The sequence below is a fragment of the Dendropsophus ebraccatus genome, chromosome 12 (assembly GCF_027789765.1).
Source record: "Dendropsophus ebraccatus isolate aDenEbr1 chromosome 12, aDenEbr1.pat, whole genome shotgun sequence".
Classification (NCBI taxonomy): Eukaryota; Metazoa; Chordata; class Amphibia; order Anura; family Hylidae; genus Dendropsophus; species Dendropsophus ebraccatus.
This window is the reverse complement of record NC_091465.1, coordinates 78,772,613-78,784,633: the sequence shown is the minus strand read 5'-3', so window position 1 is coordinate 78,784,633 and position 12,021 is coordinate 78,772,613. Positions and strand designations below refer to the sequence as shown.

The 12,021-nt window shown below is 41.5% G+C and overlaps 1 protein-coding gene across 1 annotated transcript; it reads right to left on the bottom strand.

The window, feature by feature from the left end:
* Positions 1-813: 813 nt before the first annotated feature.
* LOC138769897 (protein RoBo-1-like) lies at positions 814-3,075 on the bottom strand. Its single transcript, XM_069948632.1, has 3 exons — positions 2,994-3,075; positions 1,268-1,417; positions 814-974 (listed from the first exon to the last, which is right to left on the bottom strand). The coding sequence occupies exons 1-3, from the start codon at positions 3,046-3,048 to the stop codon at positions 814-816; spliced, it is 366 nt and encodes a 121-aa protein (XP_069804733.1). The 5' UTR covers positions 3,049-3,075.
* Positions 3,076-12,021: the final 8,946 nt, after the last annotated feature.

Genomic DNA, 12,021 nt, shown 5'->3' with positions numbered 1-12,021 from the left:
CCGAATAAAATTTTTGGCAAAGTCTTGAATAAACTCAGTTCGGGAAGTTCGGTCCACTCATTCCTACTATTCAGAAGACATTTGTGCATCAAACTCAATAATAATAATAATAATAGAGTACAATAAGGTCTCTGTAGTGATGACTGCATTATATTATTAAGCAGGTAAAGGTAAAGGTAATTCCACATTTTGGAGAAATGTAGCTCCGAGATGATAAAGATAAAGATTTAGCACAGAATTGATCAGTATAGAATAATGAATCTATTTGGATATAAATAAAATAAAAAAAAAAAAATTTAGATTTTCTTTAATTTTGCAGAATCAGCTGAAGGCCATGTTCACACAACGAATGTTTTGAATTAATCACGGTCGTTGTTGCAGATTCGCCATGATTAATTCAAAACTTATGTGTACTGCAGGTTGAAGGATTCCCGGACGGAGTGTATACACATAGTATAAACTACAGCCGGAATCCCTATCGGCCGCACGAAAAACTGACATGTCAGTTTTGTGCTGCCACTATTCATTGAATAGCGGCCGCACAAGCCTGACAAGTCACACAAGTCACCATTGTCAAATATGGTGAATTGGGATATGGGTGCACACGGATGTGATCGCATTCCAATTCAGCACAAATGAGGATCGTCTAGCCGGTACTGTATGATCTTCACAGACACCGGCCGTTCTGTGACTCGGCCGGGTCACAGAACGGCCGGTGTCTTACGTTGTCTAAAGATAGCCTCAAATTTTATTAGCAGCAAAGAACATTCCTTGGAATTGGTTCAGCCTTTAGCTCCCACACAGGATTTGATTTTAATTTATAGTAAAAGCTAATTTTTTGTCTTTTTCTGAGTTATCCGTACACTCAAAAATGTGTTCTTTTAGTTCTTTGACTCCAATCATGGCGCTCACATCCAGTTGGCATCCAGCAGCGTTTGTGCATCCTTTTGTGGAATAACTTAATAATTCGCCATCTGTAAAAAAACAAACAAACTAAAAACATAATAATATTAAATCATATTTACAATCAAGGATTATTAGGAAATAAGATGAAATTACATATTTTCTATTTTTTAGGGCTTGTTTTGGTACTTATTTACAAGAATGGTAACGTGATTGAGATTTTCATAAAGACTTAAAGGGGAACGGGAACTGCAGTTAAGAGGAATTTAACCCAGTCTTTTTTTCTCTGATCTATGAAGATGAATAGATAGATAGATAGATAGATAGATAGATAGATAGATAGATGAATTTTCTTAAAAATTACCTGGTTTCTCGAGATCCGCAGCATACGATATACATTTGTCCCTGTCGCCCTGGCACTTTATTTCCTCTTCGGATTCAAACTCCTCTACAGTGTTTAAAGCAAAGCAGTTTGGACATACAACCCCGTTGGGCTCAACATCAACTTCTGGAACTAAATTTTAATTAAACAATAAAGGATTAAATTGTGATACAGGCTAAATAGACAATCCAACATTAATTTAAAATGTAACATTCTCACGCCATCACCTCCATGCTGTTAGTGGTTCCGACAGCTGTTTCGTGCTATGCACTTCTTCTGACAACGTCCCTTCCACTACTAGCACAGGTAAAATCCCTGTGCATTGACGTCAGTCAAAGGGGTGGTAACACAACTAAAATGTTAACGGAGACCTGTCACCCCCCCGTGCCGTTGTGACAGGCTCCCGACCCCCCGTTACAGCCCCCTATACTCACCTGATCCCGCCGGGTCCCGCTTCCTGATCGGGTCGGGTCACAGAGACATCAGCGCCTGAAGCCCGGCGCGCGCGCGCTCACAGGAGAATCCAACGCTCATAGAGAATGAATGGGGAGTCTGATGCTCCGCCATTCTCGATTTTCTTTCATTTGCATTCTATCATAAATTTTTTAAATGTCTTTAATCTCCGCTTTTTTGCATAGAAGCCCCTTGTAGGTAGAAAATCCTCCCATGTACAAATCCTCGGTAAATAGAGACGGTAAAAAAAAAAAAATCCTCCACCAATATGTAGAAACCCTTTGTAAATAGAGAAGCTTATCATAAGTACAAAAAAAAAAACACCCCGTTAGGTAGACTGCTCCTTCCACACTTCACACCACTAAGGTTTGCTATTGCTGCTGAGCACTATCCACTTCAGTGAACTTAATTTGCAGTTCTAAACACAACCTATAGACAGACATGATGAAGTTTCTAGAGGAAAGCAACCATTCCTAAAACCACAATCTGTTTTATGAACATTTGGCACCTGACTTTTTAAGGCGTTCAGGTACTGTAGGTCCATACAGAGACCAATATTCCAAGCATTTAGATGGAGTTGGACAGGCTGGAGACTTCATATCATATCAATATTAGTATACCTGCTCTGTCCCTTAAAGGGGTATTCCAAGAAATATTAACTTAGGTGAAAAAAAAAAAAATTACGGAGGGTCCAACCTCCAAACCCACCAGCAATCTCTGTATTGGCTCCAAGCTTCTGTGTTATGAATAGAGGCGCCGGTATGGCACAAGACCCGTGACTCTAGTCATTCCTATGGAGGAGCCGAAGAGAGCCGAGTAAGCCGAAAGATTGCTGTACTCAGTTCTTTCCAGCGGCTTCTTAGGAATGAATAAAGCCACGCGGCTGTATTCATAACACAGAAGCTGGGGGCTGATACGGAGATCAATGGGGGGTTCAGAGGTCAGACCCCTGTGACCTCTTACTTGTCCCTTATACTGTGGATAGAGGACAAGTAAATTTTTCCTGGATTACCTCTTTTAATGGAAAATATTATTGGATAAGTATATTTTGCCCGAAACATCCTGCCATATCTTGACCTGATTTATAATATTTATTTGATTGTTACTGCAAACATAATTTCTATCGAAGTATATTACCGTGTTTCCTCGAAAATAAGACAGTGCCTTATATTTTTTTCCCCTCAAAAATATTATGTCTTATTTTTGGGGGATGTCTTATTTCTCTATGTTCATTGATCTTATTCTCTGTACTTACTTTCATATGATTCATTATTACAGAGGTCTTCATCGCAGCACTTTGTGTTAATCATTAAATAGACTTAATTTTTTTCCCTTTGAGAAAGGCATCAGCTCATCACACGCCCCGATACTGCGAGCACAACCCTTGCGTATCGAGCGATAGGTTCCATCTGCCAAAGTAATTTATTATTTGATTAACTTTTTAGTATTTTTTTTTTCTTTTTAAAAACACAATGAAGTAAAAAATGCAGAAAGGACAAAAATTCATACTCACCCATTATATATTGTTCAGACCTTGTTACACATGGGTCTCCCTCTTGACATTCTACTTCTTCTAGATCGCATGTCTCTGAGGTCCTTTCATAACACTGATAGCATTTCAGAGCGCCAGCTAAGAATAAAATACATGGGATATTTATAATATAAACATGATAATATGAATATAAACAATAAACCAAATATAAGGAATAAAGAAACATAATAATATAAATATAAACAGAAGCAGGAATTATAGTGTAGATCTTGATGGCGCCATAGGTAACAACCAAATTCCAGATTAGAAAACCTCCTAAACTTTACCAAAAATGACCACCCTCTAAAGGTCCCCATCTACCTTAGGCCCCACGGCCACAATACTGACTGCGATTGCAGATCTGCAATTACGGACAGCAATTTATAAAAAAAAAGGGGGGGGGATATTATGGGAGCGCTACCATTCTTTCAGTCTGAATGGGACATGTGGCAATTTCACTTACACTTAGAGAGTGGTGTGCCTCCACCACTCTACTTCAAACAACAGTGCCTATCCGATTGGGTTCTATCGGGTTCGCTACAATCCTACCGAATCCAATCTTGGGATCCTCACCGGTGTACAATGTGCAAATATAGAAATATATGAAGATACCAGGTGAGTAGGTTTAAATTAAAAAACAATTTATGGTGCAGTCCAACACTTGTTCGAGGCTCCAACACCTTCCTCAGGGACACCAACTGAGGTCCCTGAGGAAGGGTTGAAGCCCCGAACATGCGTTGGACTGCACAATAAATAGTTTTTTTATGTTGATCTTACTTACCTGGTATCTTCATCTTCTTTAGCGAAGAGTCCATCCAAACAACGGTGTACTGGCCTGGTGTTTCTGGATGGCATACATACCTGACAGAGCGGGCGTTCAGCTTTTGTTTAAGGCAATCCTGGCCAGGGGGGAGTGTGGCTGCATTCCCCTCTAAGACGTGAGTACTTGCACGTTTTGAGTTTTGTCTATCTCTGAATATCTGGTGAAGAATAGTGTTTACTCTCCTATATTTCTCCTTTTCTTTTTGCAATTACGGACATAAAATGTATTTCAATGGCCCCATTCACACTTCTGTAGGTCTGTACAGGGCCGTGAGCTATGCAGCAAAAAAAAAAAAAAAAAAAAAAAAAAAGGAAGGAAGGAAGGAAGGCCCTACTGAAATTTCTCCACAGACATACTTATAGAACTCTATGGGATCTGTATTTTTGTGGATGCGATCCACAAAAAATACGAATGTGCAATCCGCAAATAGTGACTAGTTTCATTTTTGCAGATCAGCAATAAATACGGATGCAATTTTGTCGAATAGACCCTTAGGGTATATGCACACGGAGTAATTCTCGCGGAAAACTCTGTGCGGAATCCGCCGCTCATCCCAGCGCACTCCCGCTTTCCTCTCCACCGGCTCCATAGACTCCATTCTATGGTTGGGCAGATTCCGATGTCTGCCCAAAGAACTGACATGTGATTGAGTTTTCCATGAGAATTACTCCATGTGCATATACCCTTCAGGCCCGTTCACGCTGAGCAATAGGTGAGAATTTGAGTGGAAATCAAGCAGAATTCATGCGGAATTCAAGCAGAATTAAGGGTACATTCACACTACAGAATCCACCCAGATAACCACCAGCGGCGGAATCTGCTGGAAGTTCTCCGAGCGGATTCTGCAGTGTGAGCGCACACCCTAAAGTAGAGTTCAAGCCCCATAGGATTCCGCAGCGCTGTTGCAAACTCTACACAAAATGTTATCTCCAATTCTTAGCATAATATTGATTGCAGTATAATTATTTAGATGTTACAGAATTATAACAAATGGGGCATGAAATAAACCCTATAATGCACAATACTTACCTATTGGCAGTAAGAAAGAAAAAAGGAGGATTCTCATTATGGCAGGTTTCATATTGCCAATCTTGTACTTCTGAGACTTTTCTATAGAGATAATCTCATATTGGAGGATCAGTATATATACATACATAAGTGTCAGCGCCTGAGGGGGTGGGTGTCTTCCCTGTTTTAGCCCCTGACAAAATAAATGAATAAATGTTTATTAGAGCTTATTTGATCAGCCTTAGGGGCTTATTCTTAAAATTATCCATATAAAACAAGTGATAGAACACACAACCTGCTCATATGACTCTAGAGATGAGTCAATTGTTTAGCAGAAGTCACGTTTGTCCTAAATTAAAAAAATAAATCACTTTTGCTTGAATCTGCTTGAATTTTTATTTTAATCTGAGTCATTTACACTGTATACATGTCTGCAAAGACCCAGAGACCTGATTTGAATTGCCAGCACGGGCTCTGACAAATTTGGCTGTCGCCACTGCATCTGGGACCAGGCATGGTCGTGTGTGATAATGGCCGTAACATGGTGGCAGCTCTGGAGCATGGAGAACTCCAACACGTTTCATGCCTGACCCACGTTTTTAATTTGGTGGTGCAGCCCTTTTTAAAGACCTACCGGAGCTACTGGTGAAAGTGTAGCGCTTGTGCGCCCACTTTTGCAAGTCCACCATGGCGGTTGCTAGCCTTAAGAAGCTACAAAGACATTGGCTGTTATGCGATGTCACCACTCAGTGGAATTCTACATATATGTTGTCCACGGTGTGTTAGCAGCAGAGGGCTCTCATGGAATACCAGCTCCAAAACCCACGGGTGCCTTCACCTCAGCTCACTCACTTTGCCAACCATGAGTGGCCATGGATGGCAGACTTATACGAAGTTCTAAGGGTATTCGAGGAGTCCACAAAGAGAGTCAGTTGCGAAAATGCCACAGTAAGAGTAACCATCCAACTCCTATTCGTTGTTAAAGAATCTCTCATCGCCATCAGGGAGAACACCTTGCACTCACAGGAGGCCGGGATAGGAGGAGACGTGACGGAACTGAACAGTCAGACTACACTCCTGTCAGCTTCTCAGCATTGATTCCTAGAGGAAGTAGATGAGGACGAGGCTATTGGCCACACTGTCGGCGAGGCTAGCGGTTCAGTTGTATTTGTCCCTTTGGTCCAGCAAAGATGGGGCGAAGAGGAGACAGAGGAGGAGGAAATATTGAGCGATCCTTCTGGTGGGGGCAGCGAAGTGATGCCAATTCACAGCCTGGCACACATGCCTGAATTTATGTTGGGCTGCTTTGCGAGGGACAAACGCATTGTTCACAAAATGGGGAGCAAAAAATACTGGGTTTTCGCAATGCTGGACCCCCGGTATAAAGAGAACATTTCCTCATTCATTCCAGTAGAGGAGAGGACCACCAGATTCCTTGAGTACCAGAGAGAACTGCTGCAGAATATGATGGAGATATTCCCACCTTCCATTGCTGGTGGCAGAGAAGAGACTTCCTCCCAAAGCCAGACAACATCCATCAGGTCCACAACCATCAGGGGAAAACTCTCCAAAGTATGGGACATGTTCATGGCACCCCCTCGCCAAAATACCATCACTGCAGGGCCTAGTACGAACAGGAGGGACAAGTATCAGCGGATGTTGCGGGAGTACCTGGCTGACCACAACCCTGTCCTTCCCGATCCTTCTGTGCCCTACACGTATTGGATCTCCAGTTTGGACACATGGCTCGAACTCTCATTATACGCCTTGGAGGTGCTGGCCTGCCCTGCCGCCAGCGTTCTGTTTGAAAGAGTCTTTAGCGCAGCTGGAGGCTTGATCACAGATAGGCGCAGCCGCCTGTCAACTGACAGTGCTGACCAGCTGACGCTCATCAAAATGAACGCCCAGTGGATAGACCCAGACTTTGCTTCTTCACCATTAGAAAGCCTCAAGAAGTGAAGTCGCATGTTTCAGCTCTAGGTCATTTCCTCCTCCGCTACCATAGAATGGGCCATTTGAAAAAAAAAAAATAAAAACAATTATCAAGGCTCACTTGAATCCAGGTTCACATTTTTTAAGGGCTTCCCTCATGGGCCTAATTTCATAGGCCTCTATACAATTTTTTTTAAAGGCTCACCTTATGGGCCTAAGTTCATAGGCCTCTATACAATTTTTTTTGAGGGCTCACCTTATAGGCCTAAGTTCATAGGCCTCTATACAATTTTTTTGAGGGCTCATCTCTTGGGCCTCAAGCTAATTTTTCAAGGGTTCACCTCATGGGCCTTGTGAGAAGAAACTGTTTGTCATTTTAGAGGACAGATACGTGTCATCGAGGTGCCTGGCCTTGGTGAAGTGAACTGGTAGCTTTAGACAGTAACTGTAGGTTATTGACAATTTTATTTAATGCATCAGTTGTTTCCACAGCTGATCCGGGTCCGGTTTTACTGGAGCAGTCAAAGCGATGGGTGGGACGACTGCTCCCACGTATTCCAGGCTTTTCCATTGCCTCAAAAAATAAAAGGACTGCTGTTTGGCTAAACAGCATGGGGAGAGACACTCTATTGCCGTTTAAAGTAATCCCCACACCAATTTTGCTTTTTGTGATTTAAATGGCTGCATGATAAATTTTCTTTTGCTCAATATTTGGCTTTCTGTCCACACTAATGTAAAGGAAATAAGTTGTCTGAGTATTTTTTCCATTATGCAAAGCGGTTATATTGTGTTTGGTGTCTATAGTTGATAGTCTTTGATAGTGGCGTAATACTGAAAGTGGATATGTATATATGCAATATATTCATGTGTGCAATTCACATCACTAGCTGGGCAATATATAACTCTGCAAACAATTGTATTTAGTGTAGTGAATAAACAAAAAACAAACATACGCTAATATTACGCACCACCTAATATGTACGCATGTACCGCTAGACCAAAAGGTACACTTCTACTTTACGTTCATTTGCATTCCAGAGGTGTTGGCATCATTTCCTGAGGTTTCATTGTGCACTTGGTGACCTCCTAGTGGTCGAATCTTGATTTCCAGGTCCCAAGTATTTTTCTCCCATAGACTATAATGGTATTCGATATTGGTTCGAATAGTCGAATATCGGGAGCTATTCGAATCGAATTTCAACTATCGAATATTTCACTATTCGCTCATCTCTAACTGTATTTGTGTGTGTATGTACTGTATCTGTATGTATATACTATATTTGTGTGTGTGTGAATATATACAGTATATTTATACTGTATTTGTGTGTATTTACTGTATCTGAGTGTATGTATATATTATGTATTTGTGTGTATGTGTGTGTGCATTCATATACTGTATTTGTGTGTATTTACTGTATCTGAGTGTATGTATATATTATGTATTTGTGTGTATGTGTGTGTGCATTCATATACTGTATTTGTGTGTGTATGTACTGTATGTGTGTGTATGTAAGTTTATAGTGTGTGTGTGTGTGTGTGTGTGTGTGTGTGTGTGTGTGTGTTGCCCACCCCTGGTAGTATGGAGGTAGGACGAACGGTCACTTGCCAGATGGTAGTTGGCCGAGATGCAGCCAGCCCTGGAGATGTTACGTTGTAACGCCAGTGCCAGTTGGGCACACAGGTATGGTGGCACACCTGCTTTTAGTTTAAAGGGCCGTTTTACCTTGTTCCCCTGTGAACAGTGACTTGCCGGGTTGTTGCGTAGTCCCTTGGGTTGTCGTCAAGGTGGTCCATAGTGGAGTAGCGACCCACCTGGACCATTGGCACTGCCACCCACAGAAAGGGGAGATGACCCAAGGAATGTATATGTGCTGTGTTGGTGCTTGATGAGGAATCACAGAGTCTCTTTATCATAAATAAAATCTGCTTTACTCTGAGAATATACTTTTATGCAGCAGGTCATACAGCTTTACATTGACAGATGTTACACTTAATAAGACACTTGATAACTCAGGATTCAGATCTGTAGTGAGTGAATAGGAAGCAGTACAGTTGTGCCGACTGAGTTGCGAGGTTTATAGAAGAGGTTCAGAAGAGTAGAGAGGAGGATGTCGTGAGAGTCCCAACCCAAGTAGTACTGTGCTCTGCTGGGATGTCGGACATAGAAATAGAAGAATACTTGAGAAGAGAGAGAAAATACTTATGCCCGTGTTTTGACTCCTGGGTCTTTGCACCACCTACTGTATTGCCCTACCAGTGTCAGGGGACCCGTCCTAGTGGGCGACACAAACCCAGACCTTGCCACCTGGGATGAGAGGAATGCTGAGGGTTCCCTGATGACACCTGCGCTGCGAGATAGAGTTCATGGGCTTCTAGTAACTTTGTTCTATCAGGATCAGTTTCTATCCTTGCCTTTTGGATGCTGTCCTGCACTGTGACTCTCCTTGTCCACGGCGTGGGTTGAGATTATCTCTAACATCCTCTTTAGTGAAGGGTCTAACACTGCGTAGTGTCGAGTGGAGTTACTTGAGAAGAAGAGGTTAGATTCATGTGCCTGCCTGATAAAGACGGCTGCTTGATGAAAGGATCTTGTCTCAAAGAGGATGAAAGCAGCTGTAAAATTATTTAGAGGTGAAGGTTACAAAGTGAAGGTAAAAGAAGTATGAATAAATATGACTCAGAAAATTAATATGTCACAAGCAAGTTGGGAGAAAGTTTTCCCAACGGCAAAAACTTGGGGCTTAGAAGGCCAAATTCTGACTCCTTGCCATCTGGGTGTCCCCTTACAGTTTACATAGTTGACACTAAGAAATGAACACATAGGGGGAGATTTATCAAACATGGTGTAAAGTGAAACTGGCTCAGTTGCCCCTAGCAACCAATCAGATTCCACCTTTCATTTTCCAAAGAGTCTGTGAGGAATGAAAAGTGGAATCTGATTGGTTGCTAGGGGCAACTGAGCTAGTTTCACTTAACACCATGTTTGATAAATCTCCCCCATAGGATTTATTCAGTTGCCTAATGAAACCATCAGGACTTAATCACACTTCCCGAAATCTACGGATCCGTATTTCCATATCCGTATTTCCGTACTCGAGTTAGTGCACATTGATGTCTATTGGACTATTCACACGTGTAACCAGATGGGTTCATTTCAGAAAATTTAAGTGTCTTATTGATGTGATGAGAGGGAATGTATTATTTTAATATCTTGTGTATATATATATATATATATATATATATATATATATATATATATATATTCGTATGGCTATGTGTGTAGAAGTCATTGTAGTTGTGTGTATGTATACTGTCACACCTATGTTAACTGTCCAGCCATATAACTTCACAATAGTGTAAATATTGGAGGATACAGTTGTTTGTTGCTATTGTTGTATGGCTGAAAGAACCTTGTAGCTGTAGTGGTAAAACTGGGTCCCCATTGTGCTTGGTAAATATGTACAAGGCCAGGGAAACATCCAGGGATAACTTCCATTCATGGTCATCAGTGGTCTACATAGACATAGAAGCACATCACCCCCACCCAAACTTACTATAAAGGTCAGGGGTATGTAGCTTCTAGTGAGCCTCAGCTGGGACCATGGATGGAAGGTGCCCAGCACTCTGGAGGTCATCGAGGGAAATGGGCGTATATTAGACCATAATATACAAAGGGGCTCCCCATTTCAATGTGGATGAAACATCTATGCATCTGTACCATCTGTAACTACAGCTAAGTATTGTTCTTTGTATTAAATACCTTTTTTTTCTATAAATCTGTGTGGTTATAGCCTTCTCCGACTATTATCAAAAGCAACCGGTTACATAATGGTGTCAGAAGTGGGATAATAGTCATAGAATTGCTATAACTGTGTAATAGAATATAATGTACGTGTTAGCTGAGATGTGTAGTTGTGGGGTAGATGACAGAGCGAGTCCAGTCCCCTGGTGGGTGTATAGTTCGCGACCCTGTGCACCCAGCACTCGAAGATGGTGACACCATTTCAGCTGACAGACCCCAGTCGGCTGGTGGTGGGTCTTGTTATGTCTCTTGAATGGCGGAAGACCGCAGCAGATGTGGGATGGATCTGTCTGCTGGTGCGAATTGAGAGAGACATACAAGAAAAAGAAGTGAAGCAAGTGGGCTTCATGGATGTGGAGATTCTAGGGTGGGAGCAGGCTCCTCACCAGGTTTTGGCCAATGAGCGGTCACAGTGTGTTGGTTTATAGGTTTGAAGTAACTCATGGTAAGAGTTTGAGACATGTGAAACCTGTAGTAATGTGTTAGCAAAGAGGATGAGTAGAGGTTGTGTGTTATTGGCAGGTAAGAATGGAGGTTATTGTTTTACCGGTATTGGAACGACGAATGTGTAGAAGGTAACAGTGTGATAGTAAGAAGTGTAACTTCCAGCCATAAATGAAGGCTTGTATTTGTTGTGTGTTGTAATGGTTTGTATTGTCATGACATGTAAGAGTTTCTGACGTTGCATGTGTTGTTGCACTGCAGAAAATTTTGTTTGTTTATTTGTATTCTGAAAAGCAGGGCGAGTCTTGAGCAGTCAATAGCCTTTGTTCAGCTTCTGAGACTGATGTCTATATGTTTGATATGGAGTTAGTGGAGTAAAGTTTCAACTTTTAAGTTATGTTTTTAAGTCTAATGTTACTAGATATTCATGTTTGGAACTAATGAAGGAAATGGTCATGGATGTGATTTGTTAGTTACTTTAGAAAGGTATAAATGCAAGTGACAGAAGGTGATTTGTATTTTGAATCTCCAGAATATGGGACTTGGTTGGTATTTTGAGTAGTATGTCATTTTGGAAAGCAGGGTACAGGGAGATACTCCTGCTCAGTAATATCTGTGTGTTGGTATTCAGAGAATGTTTATAAAAAGACAAGGTGTAGGTCATGGGAAGTTTAGTTTCAAGGAAAGATGACTAGGAATGTATATTTCTGCTGCTGTGGAAAAGTGTGTTAGTTGTTTGTTTT

Excerpts from the sequence above, each read along its gene's own strand:
- LOC138769897 (XM_069948632.1), bottom strand. The coding sequence starts at position 3,048 with ATGATTAACACAAAGTGCTGCGATGAAGACCTCTGTAATAATGAATCA. Across the intron at positions 1,418-2,993 it reads TAATAATGAATCATATGAAA|TTCCAGAAGTTGATGTTGAG; the intron begins GTAAGTACAGAG and ends ATTAAAATTTAG. Across the intron at positions 975-1,267 it reads TGCGGATCTCGAGAAACCAG|ATGGCGAATTATTAAGTTAT; the intron begins GTAATTTTTAAG and ends GTTTTTTTACAG.